This window comes from Pollachius pollachius (genome assembly GCF_949987615.1).
Source record: "Pollachius pollachius genome assembly, chromosome: 12".
In the NCBI taxonomy this organism is placed as follows: domain Eukaryota; kingdom Metazoa; phylum Chordata; class Actinopteri; order Gadiformes; family Gadidae; genus Pollachius; species Pollachius pollachius.
This window is the reverse complement of record NC_136945.1, coordinates 23,668,623-23,691,509: the sequence shown is the minus strand read 5'-3', so window position 1 is coordinate 23,691,509 and position 22,887 is coordinate 23,668,623. Positions and strand designations below refer to the sequence as shown.

The following is a 22,887-nucleotide window of genomic DNA, read 5'->3' as shown; positions in this document are numbered from 1 at the left end:
GTTGTTTTTATCTAGAGAGGAGGGGGGACAGGGCCTCATCCACCTGGCCAGTAGAACAGCCACTTTTAGAATTCAGTTTCTACAAAAGTTTCTGTCTGGTCCGACAGACTTGGTATGGAGGAATGTGGCCAGCTGCATTCTCAGACGTGTAAGTTACCTGAGGCTGGATACTGCTCTGTTTTTAACTGATTCTTAGTTCTTAAAATTAAGTGGGTGACCTCTGTTTTATCAGGGTGTTTTTAAGTCATGGGCCCTTTTCAGACATAAAACGTGTCAAGAAGCTAACTCTCTGTACTGATTGTTAAAGGAGCTGCTGATCCTGGTGATGTCCAGCCTGGGCCAGGCTGGACATCACCAGCAGTACCACCCCCGGCCTGATGGGGGCACTGTGCAGTTCAGGGACCGTTTGCCTACAGCAGCTGTTTGATGTAGTGGGGCCAGCGCTGGACAATGCTGGGGCCCTGGGCACTCTGCTGGGCCTTCGATCACACCGAGTGGCTGGGAGACTCCTGGAGCTCTGGAGGCAGAGACTGACCATTGAAGAAAAAAGACTTCTGATGGACTACAACCTAGGGAGAGCCACACCAGACCCCGCTGACCCCTTCCCTGATGTCCACCTGAGCCCCGTGGTAGGGGAGCTGACAGGCCTCCTGCTCACTCCTTGTTGCCCAAATAGGCTCTCAGTAAACAGGGCTGATGAAAAACTGTCTATGCAAACTGTGTGAAGAGCATCAACCGAGCCGGGCTGAGCAATCGCCCCCCCACCGTGTGGACCAACAGGTTAGGGGGCTGCAATGGGCCCGGCCCACAGTGGAAGTTGTTCTATAAACCCCCCCTCAAGAAGCGGACTGCCGACCTCCAGTGGAGAATTTTACATGGCGCCATTTTTACATGGCGCCAAACAAAGAAGGACAGGATTCACGCACAGTCTGACTATGCAACATCAGGGCCAGGCTGTGGCTAGAGTACACATTTTATAAGAATATTGGAGATTTGGACACTTTTAAAAATCGCTGGTGCTATAAAACCTTGTCCGTTTTAGTGTGGACTTGCTGTTTGTATACGTTTTTAAAAGATAATTAATATTTAACTGAAAAGACACGCACAAATTGCACTTTATTAATGTTCATGTAATATAACTAATATGTAAATAAAGTTTTTTTTAAAATCTCAAATCTCTCACTCTCTCCCTCTCTCCCTCTCTCTCTCCCTCTCTCTCTCTCTCCCTCTCTCTTTCTCTCTCTCTCTCCCTCTCTCCCTCCCTCTCTCCCTCTCCCTCTCTCTCTCTCTCTCTTGTTTCAAACCTCTCTCTCTCTAACTCTCTTTCTGAACCAGTATCTTCCTCTCTCTGAACCTATATCCCTCCCTCTCTCTCTTGCTTTCTGATCCTCTCGCTGTCACTCTCATTCTGAACGTCTCGTCCTCTAGCTCTCTCTGCCTGTTTCTCTCTCTATGGCTTCCTCTCTGAACACATCTCTCTCTCCATCCCTCTTCTCTCTCTGCTTTGACTTGGCTTCCACAGAAAGCAACATATTTTCATCTCATACATCGTGTACAAAATCAAATTATAAAACGCATGGACTAGAACTCAGGTCCTCTGAGATCTCTAGTCTTTTGGGAGAGATCTTTGATAAGGAAGTTTCTCACAACAACATGCTGTCAATGCCCCTCCATTCCTCCCTGTTCCTTCATCTACATCCTCCTCATCCTCTTCTGCCTCAAGTATTCACTCTTCCTTTTCCTGATCTCGATTGCACACAGACCAGTGTGTTGCTGCTGATTTGAAAGTGTATTCAATTGTGTGTGTATAATTTTGTCATAAATGAAATTTTGACAAAGGTTTGTTAGGTTTCGAAAGAAGAGTTTCAATTTGACATAGATGTGAATGGTATATTTCTCAGTGTTGTGTCTTATTTGCTTGTGTGTTGAGTTTTGACACAATGAGCCATGTTTTGCAAAACGTGCAAAACATGGCTCATTGTGTCAAAAGACACCACCATAATGGTTCATTTTACTGAGTCATATTTCCAGTCAGAAGCACAATGCATGCCCAGCCAATCAACACACACCACTCCTTATTTTCAAGCCCACAATTAAACCAGTCTTTTTACCTCAGGCTTTAGACTGTGATTCTACACGGCACTGAACAAAAGCTCTGTTGTAAAACATTCTTGGAGGTCGTTTTGTTGTAGGTTAATTTAAATGCGGTGATAAAAGTGTGTATTCATTAGAGATATATAATTGATGGGGTGTGTTGGTTCGTGTTCCTTATCTCCCCCTCCCTCTGTGTCGTAAAGACTCAAGTGTGTTGCACCAAAGGGGACCTCAGGAACCCCTCCTCTGCCTTGCAGTTGGGTTCCTGTCTCACGTCCTGGGATTGTCCGTCGTAAACGAGGCTTCCTGACGCTCACCTTTGTCCGCTGGTCCTTTGGTTTCACATAGGAATGACAATGAGTGGGGAGGAGTCTGTCTGACCCAAATCAATTAGCAGACAGACGGATTGATGGTTTCAGCAGTTCTTAGTTTCCAGCGGGCCGCTGCAAAGAAGTGATCTTCTGCCAAAGACTTACGAAAGGATAAATGCAAAAGAGATAATTTCTTATTATTTTACACACACACATACACACACACACACACACACACACCCACACACACACACCCACACACACACACACACACACACACACACACACACACACACACACACACACACACACACACACACACACATAGCTGCATCATGAAATGCCCTCATGTCATTAATACAAGAAGACTGATGTCTCGTCTGGTCCTAATTTGCTTTTAATGATCTTATTAAGCCAGTGTTCAATCCCCATGACAACCACACCTGGTGGATTAGCTTCTGATGAGGCTGGAGGCAGGAGGGGGAGAGGGGAGGGGGAGAAAGGAGGAGAGTGGAGGGGGGAGAGAGGAGGAGAGGGGGAGAGAGGGGAAAGGGATGGGGAGGGGAGGGGAGAGCGATGAAAAGATCAGGGGAATGAGGAGGGCAGGAAGCGATAGGGAGGGGAGGAGAGCCAGAGCAGCAGACCTTGGTGTTCCATCCATATAATCCATATAAATGAACCTTATCGAGCAATCAGAATCAAGCATTCAACAAGGCTGTAGTATAACACATCCAACCAAAAAATACTAACTTGGTACCTTCAACATCCAATCATCCTGCTCATACCATTGTACCGTACCATCATCCAATCATCCTTTTTTAATCCTATTTTAACTGCAATATTTATTTATAACGTTGGATCATAACACTTTAAATAAGAATGATAAGTCAAAGTTAGGTCAAACTAATAGTGCAATATATTTCAGCTTTATTTAGACCGTTTCCGTTCAGGATGTTTTTATTATTATTATTTTTTTATTACTCGGGGGGGCCAGCAGAGGTTGGCCTGAGGCTAAGGCTGTCCATCAAGAGGCTTCCTCGTTAAAGCTGCTTAATGCACCACCAATCAACAGCCCAATACCCTGTGTGTGTGTGTGTGTGTGTGTGTGTGTGTGTTTATGCGTCCCCTGGAGGGGGGGGGGGGGGGGTAAACATGTGTCTCCATGTGCTTATTCAACATGGCGGTGTGGACGTGCGTTAGGAGCTAGGTGGAGACAGAGACGCCTTTGATGAGGAGCCTTAATGAGGGACTGATTTACTCCAGTGTGTGAGTCCTCTGCGCTGTGGTAAACGTCCAGTGGGTGACTGGGTGGCGGTCGGCTTAATGCTGCTGCTCCTCTGTGCTGACGTTAAACAGCTGTTTGTATTTAACCCCTGACCCGCCCTCCACCAACTCTTTGATTATTCCTCTTCTTCTGCAGTGAATGTTAGGGTTTGGGTTAAGTTGATCTGCCTTGCTCCCCCTTACCCCTTCCTCCATCTGTTCTCTCCCTCTCTCTTTCTTCGTCTCTAACTCTCGCGCCCTCTCTGTGTCCTTTCTGTCAAACCCTGCCTTTGTGTGCATGTGTGTGTGTGCCTGTGTGTGTGTCTGCCTCTGTGTTTGCATGTGTGTGTCTGTGTGTGTCTGTGTCTGTGTCTGTGTGTGCGTCTCTGTGTGTTTGTCTGTGTGTGCATGTTTCAATGAGAGTTTGAGTGAAGAGAGAGACAGACTGAGAGAGAGATAACAAGGCAGGGAGAGAGAGAGACAGGGAGTGAGAGACAGCAAGGGAGAACGAGAAACCATGAGAGAGAGAGAGAGAGAGAGACAGGGAGAGAGTGGAAGAGAGTAAGAGCAAGAGAACGAGAGAGAGAAAGAGATGGAGAGAATAAGTGGGAAGACTGACTTTCGCGGTGTGCCTGTCCTGATCCGACATCATCATCCAAATTCCAGGGATGAAAGCATGGGTTCATTTGTCAACACTGTTCGGAGAAAGAACCTCATTTCCATGTGACTGCTGTCTGATGTGTTCACATCTGTAAGATCATATGTTTGTACTAGAGGATTGCAGGAAAGGGAAACAGAGAACCCCCCAGTCCCTGACCAAATCAAAGCCAACAGCAACAAACTCTCCTGGAAAAATAACAAACACGCACTGTAGTGTGTGTTTGTGTTTGTGTGTGTGTGAGTGCACTGTAGTGTGTGTGTGTGTGTGTGTGTTTGTGTGTGTGTGAGTGCACTGTTGTGTGTGTGTGTGTGTGTGAGCTACACTGTAGTGTGTGTGTGTGTGTGTGAGTGCACTGTAGTGTGTGTGTGTGTGTGCACTGTAGTGTGTGTGTGTGTGTGTGAGTGCACTGTAGTGTGTGTGTGTGTGTGTGTGAGCTGCACTGTAGTGTGTGTGTGTGTGTGCACTGTAGTGTGTGTGTGTGTGTGTGAGTGCACTGTAGTGTGTGTGTGTGAGCTGCACTGTAGTGTGTGTGGTGTGTGTGTGTGTGTGTAAGTGCACTGTAGTGTGTGTGTGTGTGTGTGTGTGTGTGTGTGAGTGCACTGTAGTGTGTGTGTGTGTGTGTGTGAGTGCACTGTAGTGTGTGTGTGTGTGTGTGTGTGTGTGTGTGTGTGTGTGTGTGTGTGTGTGTGAGTGCACTGTAGTGTGTGTGTGTGTGTGTGTGTGTGTGTGTGTGTGTGTGTGTGTGTGTGTGTGTGTGTGTGAGTGCACTGTAGTGGAGGTGACGGCCTCTCTTCGCTGTCAGTCATTTACCAGGGGCCGAAACGTGTCATTCCGCTATATGCCTTACTAGGCCTTTAAACTGGACATCGTTTTTTCATTGCTATTAGACTACAAGACCAAAATAAGTTGATTAGTAAGTATAACCAGCACCCTGGGGTATGTAACGTGGTAGTGCTCTGCCCAATGTGGTCACAAAACAAACTGTGAACGCATTTCTGTGGCCATTTCAACGTGACATCACGGATGAACGGGATGGGGAGGTATAAAACAGTAAAGTCTGACCCCTGGTGGATTTAAATCACACTACTGAACTTTGTTTCTAATAAAATATTGTTCATGATGATGGTTGTAACTTGTGGTAAAAGTATCGATGTAAGTTAAGTCAAACGAAACGCATGCTTTGTAGGATAGAGCGAGGGAAGGGAGACCGTTTTCACATCATGTTGTATTAAAGCAGGTTTTGTGCACAAACATAAACGCTGTGCGACAAGTGAACACAGAACACACACACACACACACGCACACACACACACACACACACACACACACACACACACACACACACACACACACACACACACACACACACACACACACACACACACACAAACAGATACCCATAAAAGGTCATGGTTCCCAAACTGGCAGTGAGGGAGCCATGGAATCCATTTTAAATCATCACATTGTTGCTGGGATACAGATTGTGTTGTGTGTTGTGTCTGAACCATTTAACTCATATTAACAAATTCACTTCTGAATACAAAAGGTAGGTCCTGTATTGAATTGTTAGGGTCAATAATGTAGTTAACTGATACTTAATTAGCATCATAAACACCTTCTAAATACAGCGTTATTTTATAGTTCAATATCTTCCTTTGATGAAAATGGCTATGGCTATGCATTGCTCACGAGTCCAGGTAAGAAACCATTGTTATCTTCCCTTAAATTACACAAAGTATTCATTTCATTTATTGAAGACAACAAAACACAAACCAGCACTGCGGACGGGAGTCATGGCTGCACCGCAGGAAGTGGATGGCGCCGGGCAGGAAGTGGATGCTGCGGGGCAGGAAGTGGATGGCGCCGGGCAGGAAGTGGGCCTGGAGAGGGCGATGAGCGCGACCACGTGTGACGTCTTCAACGAGCTGCGTCTGGGGGGGCAGCTGTGTGACGCGGTCATAGAGGCGGAGGGGAGCCAGTTCAACGCCCACAAGAACATCCTGTGTGGCTGCAGTCCCTACTTCAGGTGAGACGAAGATCTCAGTCATCATCCTCCTCTTCGTCCGGTGAAGGGTGTGTTCAGCACAGGAGCGTGTGTGTGTGTGTGTCTGTGTGTGTGTGTGTGTGTCTGTGTGTGTGTGTGTGTGTGTGTGTGTGTGTGTGTGTGTGTGTGTGTGTGAGTTACGCCTGTGCATGGTGTGACGGTCCGTGTGATCGTCGATGTTGGAATGTGTGCGTGTTTGTGCGGCTGTGTAGATGTATATACATTTGTTTGTGTGTTTGTTTAGCCGTGTGTGTGTGTGTGTGTGTGTGTGTGTGTGTGTGTGTGTATGTGCATTTGTGTGTTGGCTTGTGTATGAGATGAGTATAATAGATAACATAACATGCTGACCGTGTCAGCCCCTCCTCTAGTTTGGGCGCCCCCTGATTCCCCCACAATGCCCCTCTCTCCTGCAGGGCCCTGTTCACCAGCGCGGGCGCCCCTCCCCGACCGGCGGGGGTGTACCCCATCCCGGGCGTGACGGCAGACACCATGCAGTCGCTCCTGGAGTACGCCTACACCCGGCGGCTGGCCGTCACCGGGGACAACGTGGAGGCCCTGCTGGTGGCGGCCGACTACCTCTCGGTGCCGGGCGCCGTGCGGGCCTGCTGCCGCTACCTGGGCGCCAGGCTCAGCGTGGACAACGTGGTGGGCGTCTGGCGGCTGACCGCCCACTACCCGCTGCCCAGGCTGCGGCGCCGGGCCTACCGGTTCATGCTGCGCTGCTTCGAGGAGGTGGCGGGCGCCTCGGAGGAGTTCCCCGAGCTAGCCGCGGGGGAGCTGGAGCGCCTCCTGGGGGAGGACGGCCTCAACGCCGCCCGGGAGGAGGCCGTGTTCGAGGCGCTGCTGCGCTGGATCTCCCACGACGAGGAGGGCCGACGGGGCCACCTCGCACAGCTGCTGCTCAAGGTGAGCCGGGGGGCCCTGACACACCTCAGGGCTTTAGGAGGGGCCCCTGACACACCTCAGGGCTTTAGGAGGGCCCCTGACACACCTCAGGGCTTTAGGAGGGCCCCTGACACACCTCAGGGCTTTAGGAGGGGCCCCTGACACACCTCAGGGCTTTAGGAGGGCCCCTGACACACCTCAGGGCTTTAGGAGGGGGGGGGGCCCTGACACACCTCAGGGCTTTAGGAGGGGCCCCTGACACACCTCAGGGCTTTAGGAGGGGGGGGGGCCCTGACACACCTCAGGGCTTTAGGGGGGGCCCCTGACACACCTCAGGGCTTTAGGAGGGGCCCCTGACACACCTCAGGGCTTTAGGAGGGGGGGGGGGCCCTGACACACCTCAGGGCTTTACGCGGGGCCCCTGACACACCACAGGGCTTTAGGGGGGGCCCCTGATACACCGCAGGGCTTTAGGAGGGGCCCCTGACACACCTCAGGGCTTTAGGAGGGGCCCCTGACACACCTCAGGGCTTTACGCGGGGCCCCTGACACACCTCAGGGCTTTAGGAGGGTAGGGGGCCCCTGACACACCTCAGTGCTTTAGGAGGGGCCCCTAACACACCTCAGTGCTTTAGGAGGGGCCCCTAACACACCTCAGTGCTTTAGGAGGGGGGGGGGCCCTAACACACCTCAGTGCTTTAGGAGGGGCCCCTAACACACCTCAGTGCTTTAGGAGGGGGGGGGGGCCCTAACACACCTCAGTGCTTTAGTTGGGGCCCCTAACACACCACAGGGCTTTAGGAGGGGCCCCTGACACACCTCAGTGCTTTAGGAGGGGGGGGGGCCCTAACACACCTCAGTGCTTTAGGAGGGGCCCCTAACACACGTCAGTGCTTTAGGAGGGGCCCCTAACACACCTCAGTGCTTTAGGAGGGGGGGGGGGCCCTAACACACCTCAGGGCTTTAGGAGGGGCCCCTGACACACCTCAGTGCTTTAGTAGGGGCCCCTAACACACCTCAGTGCTTTAGGAGGGGCCCTGATCCAGGGCCTTGGGATACTTGTTCCCCACTAGGGGGAGACACCTAGTCTTTGAAACGGCTTGTGATGGACTGGTGGTAAAGCAGCCTCCCGGTGTTTCAATAGATTCCTTTAAGTATGTTGCAGCCTTGCTTGCAGACTTGCAGACATGTCTGCTTCCACCATAGTGTACTGCAGCGTAACTTGGCCTCTCCTGCCAATCCTAAACGCTCCACGATGGTCACTCCCCCTGACCTTTGTTACCTGTGTAGTCACTACCCACAATGCACACGTTTCCCTTTAAGAACCGTGTTCACCCATTGTCTCACTGAATGCAGCCATGGTAACTTTGCTGCCTGTACTTTCCCATGATCATGCTCGAATATGAATCAGTGTGTGTGTGTGTGCGTCGCAGGTCCGCATGGGTCTGATGGACACAGAGTACTTCCTGAGCCGCGTGGAGAGCCACCCCCTGGTCCGGCGTGATGCGTGCTGCGGCCCGGCCATCACCGAGGTGCTGCGGCTCATCCGCGCCTGCAACATGAACGCCCGCCTGGACGTCCTCAACCCCCTGACCCGCCCCCGCCTGCCGCCCGCCGTGCTGCTGGCCCTGGGCGGCTGGAGCGGCGGCGCGCCCACCAGCAGCGTGGAGTCGTACGACGCGCGCGCCGACCGCTGGGTGGGCGTGACCGTCGAGGGGGAGGAGCCGAGGGCGTACCACGGCGTGGTCGTCCTCGGCAACGCCCTCTACTGCGTGGGCGGCTTCGACGGCATCCAGTACTTCAACAGCGTGCGGCGCTTCGACCTGTTGGCCCGCTGCTGGCGCGCGGCGGCGCCCATGCACGCGCGGCGCTGCTACGTGAGCGTGGCGGCGCTGGACGGCTGCGTCTACGCCATGGGCGGCTATGACGGCCACGAGCGGCTCAGCAGCCTGGAGCGCTACCGGCCCCACGGGAACCAGTGGACGCCGCTGGCCGCCATGAGCGAGGCCCGCAGCGACGCCAGCGCCGCCACGCTCCACGGCAAGGTGAGACCGCCAGGTGAGAGCCAGGTGAGAGCCAGGTGAGAGCCAGGTGACCGCCAGGTGAGGGCCAGGTGACAACGAGGTGAGAGCCAGGTGAGGGCCAGGTGAGGGCCAGGTGAGAGCCAGGTGACCACCAGGTGAGACCACCAGGTGAGGGCCAGGTGACCACCAGGTGACCACCAGGTGAGCGCTAGGTGAGAGCCAGGTGACCACCAGGTGACCACCAGGTGAGCGCTAGGTGACCACCAGGTGACCACCAGGTGAGCGCTAGGTGAGAGCCAGGTGACCACCAGGTGACCACCAGGTGAGGGCCAGGTTACAGCCAGGTGAGAGCCAGGTGAGAGCCAGGTGAGAGCCAGGTGACCACCAGGTGAGACCGCCAGGTGAGTGCCAGGTGAGAGCCAGGTGACCACCAGGTGAGACCGCCAGGTGAGGGCCAGGTGAGGGCCAGGTGAGAGCCAGGTGACCACCAGGTGACCACCAGGTGAGGGCCAGGTGAGAGCCAGGTGAGAGCCAGGTGACCACCAGGTGAGACCGCCAGGTGAGAGCCTCCACCTCCAGGTGAGAGCCTCCACCTCCAGGTGAGAGCCTCCACCTCCAGGTAAGTACCGCGCGGTCTGGAGCCAGGCTACAGGGCGATGCTGTGGAGGTCAGGGTCAAAGTGTTTTATGGTGCGATGTGGAGGTCATTCGGACGGGGGGGATGTGTCATGAGAGAGGTGGGCGTGGGGGGGGGGGGGGGTCATCAATATGGTACAAAAATACACAGGAGAATAAACACAGAAACGCAAAGTTGAAAATGTAAATAGCAAGAAGCAATGGTGTAAGGCTGGCGTCCCCTGAGTACCTTGTTATGTTCAAAGGAGAGCAATTAGGAATGCAACCAAATCAAACAACCCTGACTAACGACTAACTAACCCTAACCCTTACCCTAACCCTAACCCTAACTAACGACTAACTAACCCTAACCCTAACCCTAACTAACGACTAACTAACGACTAACTAACCCTAACCCTAACTAACGACTAACTAACCCTAACCCTTACCCTAACCCTAACCCTAACTAACGACTAACTAACGACTAACTAACCCTAACCCTTACCCTAGCCCTAACCCTAACCCTTACCTTAACCCTAACCCTAACCCTAACCCTAACCCTTACCTTAACCCTTACCCTTACCCCAGGGGCGAGGCTAGCCCATTTTTAGGGGTGCTGAAGCACCCCTAAAAAGGGGCTCAGCACCCCTAAAACTTGGGAGTAAGAAATGTTATTCTAAAAATTATATTTGTTCGTCTTTGAAATTGTTAAATAATGTCCAAAACATAAAATCTTTTGAGTTAGTTGAACCAATGTTAAAATTATGAAGTTATTTTTCAATAGAAATATTTTTTGTTTTTGTGTGAATAAAGGGTGGGTGGTGTGGCAGTGGGGCTCATTGAGCGCTCAGCACCTCTAAAGCTCTGACCCTAGAATCGCCCCTGCCTTACCCTAACCCTAACCCTTCTCTAAAGGGAAACAAAACAAACCACAACATACTTCTAGATAAGAAGAAAGCTGAGATGAAAAGGTGTGTTTGAGAGCTGGAGCTGAAGGTATCAAACCAGTGTGTGTGTGTGTGTGTGTGTGTGTGTATGTGTGTGTGTGTGTATGTGTGTGTGTGTGTGTGTGTGGGTGTGTGTGTGTGTGTGTGTGTGTGTGTGTGTGTGTGTGTGTGTGTGTGTGGGTGTGTGTGTGCGGTCTTCAGGTGTACATCTGCGGGGGGTTCAACGGCTCCGTGTGTCTCCAGAGCGCCGAGTGCTACGACCCGCGGGCCGACCAGTGGACCCTCATTGCCCCCATGGGCGGGCCCCGCAGCGGGGTGGGGGTCACGGCGTACAGGGACCAGGTCTACGCGGTCCGTTTCCATGGCAACACACCTCACGCTCTCTCACACACATGCAAATAGGTATTGGCCTAAATGTTTGAAGTTTTTTAAGGTTTAAGTTCATTATTGGATTGTGTGTGTCTGTCTGTCTGTCTGTCATCCTGTCTGTCTGTCTGTCTGTCATCCTGTCTGTCTGTCTGTCTGTCGTCCTGTATGTCTGTCTGTCTGTCTGTCATCCTGTCTGTCTGTCAATCTGTCTGTCTGTCTGTCATCCTGTCTGTCTGTCTGCCTGTCTGTCTGTCTGTCATCCTGTCTGTCTGTCTGTCATCCTGTCTGTCTGTCTGTCTGTCTGTCTGTCTGTCTGTCTGTCATCCTGTCTGTCTGTCATCCTGTCTGTCTGTCTGTCTGTCATCCTGTCTGCCTGTCTGTCCATCCGTCCGTCCGCCTGTCTGTCTGCCTGCCTGCCTGTCTGTCTGCCTGCCTGTCTGCCTGTCATCCTGTCTGTCTGTCTGTCTGTCTGTCTGTCATCCTGTCTGCCTGTCTGTCCATCCGTCCGTCCGCCTGTCTGCCTGCCTGCCTGTCTGTCTGCCTGTCTGCCTGCCTGTCTGCCTGTCCTTCTGTCCGTCTGTCTGGCTGATGCTCTCGTTGCCCTCCAGCTGGGGGGCTTCGACGGCGTGGCGCGGCTGCTCAGTGTGGAGGCCTTCAGCCCGGCGGCGGCCGCGTGGCGCGCGGTGCCCTCCATGCTCGGCCCGCGCAGTAACTTCGGCGTGGAGGTGCTGGAGGGGCGGCTGTACGTGGCGGGAGGCTTCAACGGCCACAGCACCTCCTTCAGCGCAGAGCGCTACGACGGCGCCACGGAGGCGTGGAGCGCCGTGTGCGACATGGGCGTGCACCGCAGCGCGCTGAGCTGCTGCGTGGTCACGGGCCTGGCCGACGTGGCCGAGTACGCCTTCCCGCGCCCCCCGCTGGCCCCGCCCACGCACCCCGACGCCTGGGAAGATGTTTAATTAAACATCAGTTCATTCAGCACTTTTCTTGACTTATTTATGTTTTTACATTTATAAATTAGGTTACAGTTATATTTATATAAGTAATACTTCTACCACTAACACAAATACTCTATGACTTAAATATGTATTATTTTTATTCTTCATCTTAATGTTGGGCTTTTGACTTCATTACAATTTTTCGTTTACTTGTTTTTTATATTGAGCAATTGATAATATGTTTGATTTGATGTGTACTGCTATTACTAATTAATTTTCCTTTGGGGATGAACGAAGGAGGCTTACCCATCTGATATGATATAGAGTATGCCTTGTCATGTCAAGTGAACAGGGGCAGACATGCAAAGCATAAACCCCTCTGCACACTTTTCCTCAGAAGCTGTGAGAGCTTTTTATGTGTCCTACTGATTCCTATATATGTTCTTATGCTTAAATATGACATAGGACTGTAACATCTGAAATGTTTTGTGCCTAAAAGTGAGAGGCTTCGTTTCACGTTATGACGTGTATTGAGGTCTTTAGGTTAGCTGTGTTCTGAATTCCAATCCCTTTTACTTAAACAGCTGATTTTACTTTTACAGCTGATTTTAACTTTATCCCTTTTACTTAAAGGCTTCTACTTATGAATTATCGATGACACGATGGTCAATGAAGTCGACGCAACGAATTGACCGATCGTAATATAAATATGGGCTCGTCCGGGATTTGAACCCGGGACCTCTCGCACCCTAAGCGAGAATCATACCCCTAGACCAACGAACCATATGCATTGCAAATAACTCATATCCACAAAAAGAAAAGTCCGCTATAAATTCATTAATAATTTCATTAGTAATAATAGTCTCTATTCAACTATGTAATAATTAGAAGAAAGGCAGAGACGTTTATTTTTTGCAGTTTTACCAAGTTAACAAACTGCAGTCAAAACTTAATCACTTAATGCTATATAATTGTTCTCCATTTGCCGGATTATTTCAAGGACGATAAACACCACTAGAGGTCGGTATGACGAAATCTGTTTACCTATATAACCTATTGTTGGCCTATGAACACCTTAAAGTAAACCTAACCATAAAATACATCCATACAGTGCTGATGTTTGGATGAGTAACGCGACGCTAAGAGTAAATGGCTGTAAACAAGGAGAACAACACTTTTCTGAACACTGTGCTAAGAATGTTCTTATACTAGGAGGTAGCCCAAATAACAAACAAACAAAGCACACCAACAGTCAATATTGATGAACAGTTTTTTAATCGAAAATTTTAGATAAATAATTATAAAAAAACGCAGACTGCATTGTTGTAATCAACACACAGGGAAGACCAGGAAGGAACAGAGGAGGTTTTACCCAACCGTGATATTATTCTGTAGCCAATCAGTAAAACCAAACGAAAAACAGTAACAAGACGTTGACCAATGGGAGGCAGGGCCCCCAGCAGGGCCAGGCGGCCATGTTGGATCGGGTGAAGATGGCAGCTGTGAGATATTGAAGGTGGTGGTGTGGGGCCCCTCACTGAGGCCCTGGCCGCCCCTGGCCCTCAGTGCAGGCAGCCGAAGCAGGACGGGTTAGCGCAGATGTCACAGGCGTCCCTGAAGTTCAGGACGCTCACTAGAAACAGACAGGGAGGGTGAATAAACAGTACAGACCTCCTACAGTACAGACCTCCTACAGCACAGACCTACAGCACAGACCTACAGTACAGACCTCCTACAGTACAGACCTCCTACAGCACAGACCTACAGCACAGACCTACAGTACAGACCTCCTACAGTACAGACCTCCTACAGTACAGACCTACAGTACAGACCTCCTACAGCACAGACCTACAGTACAGACCTCCTACAGCACAGACCTACAGTACAGACCTCCTACAGTACAGACCTCCTACAGCACAGACCTACAGTACAGACCTCCTACAGTACAGACCTACAGTACAGACCTCCTACAGCACAGACCTACAGTACAGACCTCCTACAGTACAGACCTACAGTACAGACCTCCTCCTACAGTACAGACTTCCTCCTACAGTACAGACCTCCTCCTACAGCACAGACCTACAGTACAGACCTCCTCCTACAGTACAGACCTCCTCCTACAGCACAGACCTACAGTACAGACCTCCTCCTACAGTACAGACCTACAGTACAGACCTACAGTACAGACCTCCTCCTACAGTACAGACCTCCTCCTACAGTACAGACCTACAGTACAGACCTCCTCCTACAGTACAGACCTCCTCCTACAGTACAGACCTCCTCCTACAATACAGACCTACAGTACAGACCTCCTCCTACAGTACAGACCTCCTACAGCACAGACGTACAGTACAGACCTCCTCCTACAGTACAGACCTCCTCCCTCAGTGTTCCTGATGAAGCACTTTATAGGAACCTGTCTCAGTTCTTGGCACTCTGGACCCCAAGGACTGCAGTGGGTGTGTGTGTCTGTGTGTGTGCGCGCGTGTGTGTCTGTGTGTGTGTGTGTGTGTGTGCGCGTCTGTGTGTGTGTGCGCGCGGGTGTGTGTCTGTGTGGGTGTGTGTGTGCGTGTGTGTGTGTGTTTGTGTCTGTATCCATGTCTATGAGTGTGTCTGTGTTTGTTTGCTATCCTAAGCTCTCTCTGATAAACTCTAACTTGGAGTTCATCTATTTTCTCTTTTATCCAGCAGTAACAACATGTGGTTGCCGCTCCTAACTTTACTATCAGTTAAACTTCATTAGTATCTAAATAACTCTGCTCTTTTTGTGCTGTGCACCTGTTCACGCATGTGAACTATATTTCTAAATGCATTTATTGTTAAAATGTTTTGAATAAATTAAAAGATCAGATTTTGAAAATGTGATCTATTCATCTATTGTATTTTGTGGTAATTAATGAAAAGTTAAGATAAATCAAAAACAAATGATATATTAGCAAAAACTTGAAATCCAAATAATCCCCAGTCCACAGATCTATGGGATCCCTTCTGGTCTATGGGATCCCTGCTGGTCTATGGGATCCCTTCTGATCTATGGGATCCCTTCTGGTCTATGGGATCCTGGGGGCCTATGGGATCCCTTCTGGTTTTAAGGCGTTCTTCTTTGTGGTTTTGTCTCTCACCGATTCTGGACAAGGTCATTGCCGCTCCCTTGTCCTGACACACGGGCTGGAAGACCTGGGGCAGGTTTGGGTTGTGGCAGACCATCGCCACACTGGTCCGGCTGAGGTGTGGGGAGACCAGACCATCGAGGTCCATCAGGGCTTTCAGGGTCTCCACGGCCTGGAGGGGGAAGCTCAGGTCCCTGTCCTGAGAGACAGAGGAACAACTGTCATACTCTGATAGTAGACCGTATCAGAGGACTCTGTCTGATAGTAGACCGTATCCAGAGGCTGTATGGATCAGTTGGGCAGAGAAAGAATCTTCTAGAACATTTATTTTTATTCGAAAGCATTGAGTACAATAGTGTAGCCTGGTCCTACCAGACTCTCGTACTTCATTTCATTTGCAAGGAGAGTCTTGACCTACTCAATTGACTAACGTTAAATCACTTGAAGGCGGGTGTCTGTTGAAGTTTAAAACGATTGGATCTGCCCAGTGCCACTCTGGATCAGCCATAACCAATCGCTAACGTTTGGCCGGGAATCACGTTGCGCCCAGGCTGTAGACAAACCAAACACCGTGCGTGAAGATTTCCGTCAACGAGAGCTGACTTTAACGTCATTGTTCTCAGCCACTCCCTCTGTTCACTGATTGGACGCACAACATTTGGGCAGAGAAAACCCACTAACATACCGCAGACCCAGGCCTAGTACTGAAGGGAAATTCAAATTGAGTGGAAGTACTTAGGCGGGCGGAGCCAGGCTAACAATAGTGATCATAGAAGGTGACATTATTGCATTATTGCTGTCACACGTGATGATTACACACAAACACACACACACACACACACACACACACACACACACACACACACACACACACACACACACACACACCAGTGGAGGCTTCTCCATTGAGGAGAGGGAGGAAGATCCTCCTTAACATTTCTGCGAATAAAAAATGTAGATTGCCCAGACTACTGTAATGAATTAATGCCTTTTAATATGACTACTTTAATGCCTTTGAATATGTAATGTTTGTTTCCCTGGATAAAGGGACATTAGCACCCCCGATCGCCTATTGACAATTACTTCCGGGAGGAGGTTCCTCCCTCAGCCTGGAGCGTGGCCACTGAGTGACATATGTAACGTAACAGCCAATCAGCGTTCGGCCGGCCAACCGTTCCCTGTAGTGCAGTCCGGGGTGAATTGCAGCAAATTCGTCTGACAAAACTTGCACAGCGATAGTTTATGATTTGTCGCGCGACAAAACTTGGGCGACGACGTGAACGGGCGACGAATGTGTCTTTTGGTGTGAACGCACAGTAAGGGGTCTGATTCGCGCAAAAATCTATTCACGCTGCGCTTTGAACCAATAAGCAGGATCCCTAGCTGGTGATCAGTATTGCCAGATTGGGCAGATTTCCCACCCAATTGGGCTACTTCTAACCACGTTAGGCTGGGAAAATTATCATTGGGCGGGAAATCTGCCCAATCTGGCAACGCTGTCGATAACAAACCCGCTCTGCATTGCCGCTCAGACTAAGAGACGCAAAGCAGATGAAATCAACTGAACGATAGCGAAATTCTAACATTTGCAAATAAAGTGTAAAATGAAAACATTGGAAACAAAGGACATTGTTCATGTTTAATTGCAAAGCATTCCATTCATTGAGTGACAGTGCTAAGTTAGCGACCAAAGAAAAAGGTAGACCACTTCCCAAAATCGAGATCACCAAAAGTAATGGCAACGTCAGTGTTGTGGGTGCGACATGGTTCTCTAGGTACTCATGGCCTACTGGTAGCATTACTAGCAATCGACTGTATTGCTGGCCCTGTTTGCTAATGAATAATGGCAAATCCCCAACGTGGGCTGTTCATGGTTTCACTGATGTGAAACATCTTGATAGGGCAACCAAACACCACGACAAGTGTCAAGTTCACGTTGGTGCTGCTATGCGACTTTCCTTGCTAGGCACCATGCCTATAGATCAGGTTGTTTGAAATAAAGTTATTTTTCTTTTACTAGTTTGTTACTCTGACCGTTCTGTTTGATATTGTGGAAAGCGTGAATGATTCAGAGCATGATGCATTTTAAATGGCATCACTTCTGGACTTCAGTCTTTTCTTAAAACACTGAAAATAAACATAGCTAAATAACAACCAATAACTTCAGTCATTGAGGGCAAAAATAAGCCCAATGATAGGTCGAGATTTTTTTATTTACTTTTACAAATCAAGAGTAGGCCTGATTTGACTAATGGGCTTTGCATCCTTTCCTTCTGCCCTTGTAGTCCATTTCAAATGACAGTGATGCCACTGGTGGCTTTGTATCTATTTTATTCACATAACTATCCCTCCCTACTATTTGGTAGTTCACCAAAACTCCCTGAAACAACTTGAGTCTCACATTCTTATGCCACCATACACCAACAGTGCAAGCAGGCCAATGGCAACCAAGCGCGCAGTCCTTCCTCCCTCCCTTTAAAAACCACCAGCCACCACTGACACACACACACACACACACACACACACACACACACACACACACACACACACACACACACACACACACACACACACACACAGTCACACACACAGACAAACACAAACAAAGTCCCCCTCCAGCCAGGATAATATCAACAACTCACCTTCACCATGACGCCAATGGCTCCACTCACGCTGCAAGCAGCCAGCACCAGCATCAGACTCTGTACAGCTCTCATGGTCAGGCAGGGTCAAGATCTTGTCAAAGGCAAACAGGGAAAGCTTGAGATTCAGGTTGCTCTGTGACTAGTCTGTCCCCTACTGCCCCCCTTCTTATAGCCTGAGGCGGCTCTGGGGATTAGCTATCGTTCATTAACCAGCCTGACCCAACGACCCACCACCCAGGATAAGATCCTCTTTTCCTTGTTTACAATCCCCCCTCCCTCATGCTATCCTCCCATCTGTGACACGTCTATGAGAGACAATCAACTCTGTGATCCAATTCTTACGCAGACATGATCCATAAAGCCCGGCTCCATCTCCCCTTCCTCGTCATCAGGCCCGTAGATCAATCTCTGGCCTGTCCAATAAGGGAACCTCCCTGATAGCAGTAGGTCAGCGCTGTTTGCGGAGGATAATGGCAGGTCTGGGATCACACGAGTGTTGAAATCAGACTTTATGGGGTGCATTTATGTTTTTTTGTGAGCGTAGTGGCATTTTCAGACTCCCATACATCTGTTATTTTTTAACTCCGATGCTGATGTTTGTTGTTGGTTGCAGTTTTAAGAAAGATGCGGTTGGGCCTTTCTAAGAATTAACATTATGTTGGAGCTAATCAACATAAAAAAAACTCCAGCTCTTTAAAATATAATAATAACCAACACGTTAAATGGACCCTGCAATGTATGACATATGACATTTTGTTGTGCTATAATGTGAAACACTATGAACCACAAACTCACAATCGCCAAAATATGACAAATTCAGAAATACAACTTTGATCCTCTTTAGTGGATTTTCGATATCTTAACATTTCCAGGTCAAACACTCGCAAATAAGGTGACTGTTTAAGAGACTGTCCGAATTTTGTAAGATTTGTGACATTCATTGATCTGTCTGTCCATCCGTGCATCTGTCTATCTATGATCCATTCATATATCAATTCCCATTCCCAATACCCATTCATTGACCCTTCCATCCATCATTGGATGGCAGTGGCTCAGGAGGTTTAGCAGGTGTTCTGGCAATAAGAAAGTTTCTGGTTCGACACCCAGCACCTCTAAGTGTTGAGGTGTCCTTGAGCCACAAAAACTGAAACTGCTCCTGATGTGCAGAAGGTTCCTTGCATGGTTGCAGAGCCGGCGCTGGCCGTTTCGGCACCCTAGGCGACTCGACATTAACTTGAGCCCTGGACAGGTCTTCCGAGCGGGGGGGGGGGCATTGTCCTGCATACTACGGTGATGGTTTCGGGGCACCCTAGCAATTGCTCCCACGCCTCCTCCCTTCTCCGTTTGTTTTGTATATTTTAATTGACTAATTAAGGGCCCCCAACGCATTTGCCGCCCTAGGCGATCACCTAGGTCACCTATGCCGAGGGCCGGCCCTGCATGGTTGACACAGCCTTCTATGAACTTACTCTGATCTTACTCTATGAACGAATTAGAGATTATCTGTATGTTTTTAATCTGCTCCATACACGTTGATGGTTAAGGGGGATTGTCTGCAATAGTTTGAGAGGGATTCGTTAGCCAATGATATTGCAACGTGATGAACCAGGATGATGGCTAACCCTAACCCTAAGGTGGAATGGGGCGGCCACCACAGTGACTTTAAGTGGGCTCCTCTAGACAAGGACGAAGAGTGATGATGATGGAAGACCAGTTTATCGTAAAAGTTTGTAGACAATGACACATGACCTGGTGCAGGAGATCTCCTCATGTGGGAGGGATGATGGCTGGTCTAACCTGTGCACATTTATTACTCAATGCACAACAGGTGTGCAGCCTTATGGCCCCAGTGTCCAATCAGTCTGACTTGGGCCAGGTGAGGCTGCTTAAACCAGACATTATCATTCAACCCACTCCTCCACCCACTTCTTCCTGTCTGCTGTTGTCACATACCTACGAGTCATCCAGGCAATCTTCAACAGAGAGACCTTTATGAACCCCACGCCCCGCTACACAACCCTAACACCACAGGGGCTGGGAGGGAGAAACACGCCTCTCCTTCATGACTCATAGCTTTTCACTTTTCATGTTTAATCTTGTGTGTGAGCGGGCTATGTTAGAGGGACATGGAGCTGTGGCCTCATTTTGAGCTGACATTTTGCAATACAACGATAAGAAATGACTCGGCAGCTGGGCAGCATGTTGTCTACTGATCCATAACAGACACCCTTGAGGATCTCATATTCAAGACAACCCATAATATTCAAGACAACCACCGTAGTGATAGTAGTGAGCTGTTGATCAGTCACACTGGCACAGTTTTGAGTTCACTGTTGTAACAATGGCCATGCTGCCAGCCACTAGGTGGCTTCCATACTCCATGAGGTGACCTTTGTCTGGGCTCCTCTAGACTAGGACACAGGATGGTGATGTTGGAAAAGCGGTGTGTGGTGATGTCTGGTCTAACCTGTGCACATTGATTACTCAATGCACAACAGGTGTGCAGCCTCACCGGCCCCAGAGTCCAACCAGTCCGCCACGGGCCGGCTGAGGCGGCTTAAACCAGACATCCTCCACACACACGCCACAGATCAGGGATGTTTATGGCTGTTTATGGATGTTTATAGTCTTCAGTTACTATCACCTTAAATTACATGTAAGGAGCGTCGCTAACAATTCAAAACTACGGCAGCAGAACGGCGTCATGGGAACGTTTCTGCTCTGCATTAGCCTGCTCAGTTCTGCTCATTGCACTAAATCTATTGGTGTAAAAGTACAAGGCTTTAAGTAAGGGACTTCAGGGACAACTGTGACCAGCATGGCTCGTTGCAAGGCCTTTTTCTTCATCTAAAAATCATTGCTGTCATTAAAGAAATGCTAATGTGTGCTACTATATATCTTTCTTGGATAAATTGGCAGTTTGACTTCATCTTTAAATTAAAGGAAACCATTTTATATAGTGCAGTATATATTTTTATTCAAACATTAATAAAAATAGCATTTTACATTAAATAGGTCTTAATTGGTTGACGAGAGAGAAATGTAGCAAACAAAAACACAATTCAGTCTAAAATTTGACAATTAGGAACTTATCAGGAAGGAAAGAAGAAAAGTGCTATTCATAATGCTAAGTAACAGTTCCTTGGAAGCTACCCAAATATTTGAAAACCATTTCTGAAGCCCAACCCTTACATAACAAGAATGCTGAAGATCCCCGCCACAAAGTAAAAAAAACAAACAGCAAGGAAAGATGCGGACGCAGTTCAAAACAAACAACAATTGTGTAAAGATGGCTTCCCGCTGTTCACTTCACTAAAGTTTGGGTGTGTTTGATTTAGCATCCAGTGCAGGCAGCATAGGCGCAGATCTCACAGACATCCATAGGCATCATACCTAACGATCGGAGAGAGAGCAGAAGAACAAGTCAGAAAATAAACAACTTAACCCCGAGGGGCCTGATAGTGTAGTGGATAGGGTGCTCCCTGCGAAAAGGTCCTGGGTTTGATTCCCACACTGCCTTTCCTAAACGACATGTATCTGTAATCGTTGTTGGCAGCTTTGGAGGGAGGTGGGTACTAACACCTGTAACACTGCGATGGGTTGATGATAACTCTGTTTGACGGTAGGATAACAGCGTGGGACTCACTCAGGCCGATCAGCGAGGGGGAAGCGTTGTTGTGCTGGTCACAGAGGGCCTGGAAGGCTTTGGGGAGGGCAGGGTGTGAGCACACCAACCAGGAGCTGGCCGTCAGTCTGGGGCTGTTGCTGCCCGGTCTACTCGGGCTCTGGGTCAGCTTCTGGAGCATCCGCACGTCCTCCAAGGAGAAGCTCAGCCCTTCCACCTAGGACACAAGAGAGGCGTGGGGAGGCGTCACATGGAAGGCTCTCGCTGTCTCTGGAGGAGTTACATTGTGGTTAAACCCTCAAGCAGACACTCATTCACTGGGGCCAGGTGTGGCCACGTTCACATTCCATCACTCCATGATAATAGACCCATAACGCCAGTTGATTTAAAAGCATGAATAATACGAAACACATACTCATAAATAAATAAATAAATAAATAAATGTCTCCTCATATCACTCATCATACTCAGTACTCAATACTCTGTCATCTTAGTGTCACAGACCCCGGCATGACGACTGTGTCCCGGTCGGTCTAATGTTAGATAAGAATGAAGAAGAGGCCTGAAGGTGGAAACAGTGTCATGCAGAGCAGACATACCTGGACCTGCACCGCCTCGGAGGTCCCAGAGTTCAGGGCCAGGATCAGGAGTAGCATAGCAGCAGCTGGGGCGGTGGTCTTCATGGTGATGGCTGTAGTGGAGCTGCCTTGTCACTTGCTCTTCTTCTCTTGCGGGGTGGTGCGTTCAGAAGATGTTCCTCTGGATCTGTGCTCTGCCTTCCTTCCCTCCCCTGCTTTTAAACAAGACTGATGGTCATCTGACTGGTGACGTCATGAGTCCCAAGAGATCGGCACGGCTTTCCCATGGGTTAATTAGTCGTGTTTTATTATGCTATAAAATGGAAATCATGGATAGTACTCTGACCTGTCAAAAGTTGTGTTATTATTATTATTCAATAGTTGTTAGTATAATGGGGCCATGCCTTCTTTCCCCCGCCTCTGTCCATAACAGGAAGAAAGGTTAAACCCTCTGGTTAAACGATAACTTGGCAAGCTTTGTGACTGAAAGGGCACCCGTGATAAGGCCACAAGAGCCCGATCATTGTTTGAAAGAGTTGCATTTCACAGCTATGGAATATCAGCGCAGCCTCGGTTCACGTTGCAATCTCAGTGACAACACCAGCATCCAATAATATTTTCAAATGAGTCGCTGCACAATCTGTCATCGCAGATGATGTTGTCCTTATCCAGGCAGGGCTGGTTCTTACATAACTTACTGTGTATAGATGTCGCTGGGGGCAGTGATTGCAATATTCTGGTGAATCAATTGCAATAATAGTGATGAGCACATGGTGCGA

General features: G+C 49.2%; 2 protein-coding genes across 2 annotated transcripts; one reads left to right on the top strand and one right to left on the bottom strand.

The window, feature by feature from the left end:
- Nucleotides 1–6,122: 6,122 nt before the first annotated feature.
- LOC307084180 (kelch-like protein 10) lies at nucleotides 6,123–12,171 on the top strand (the record flags this gene model as incomplete). The annotated part of the gene is made up of 5 exons (XM_079748433.1): nucleotides 6,123–6,355; nucleotides 6,787–7,279; nucleotides 8,692–9,303; nucleotides 11,045–11,194; nucleotides 11,821–12,171. 5 exons carry the CDS (start codon nucleotides 6,123–6,125, stop codon nucleotides 12,169–12,171), a joined length of 1,839 nt encoding a protein of 612 aa, XP_079604559.1.
- A 1,541-nt stretch (nucleotides 12,172–13,712) lies between these two features.
- On the bottom strand, nucleotides 13,713–17,977 carry LOC307084179 (guanylin-like; the record flags this gene model as incomplete). Its single annotated transcript, XM_079748432.1, has 3 exons — nucleotides 13,713–13,783; nucleotides 15,273–15,459; nucleotides 17,903–17,977. 3 exons carry the CDS (start codon nucleotides 17,975–17,977, stop codon nucleotides 13,713–13,715), a joined length of 333 nt encoding a protein of 110 aa, XP_079604558.1.
- Nucleotides 17,978–22,887: the final 4,910 nt, after the last annotated feature.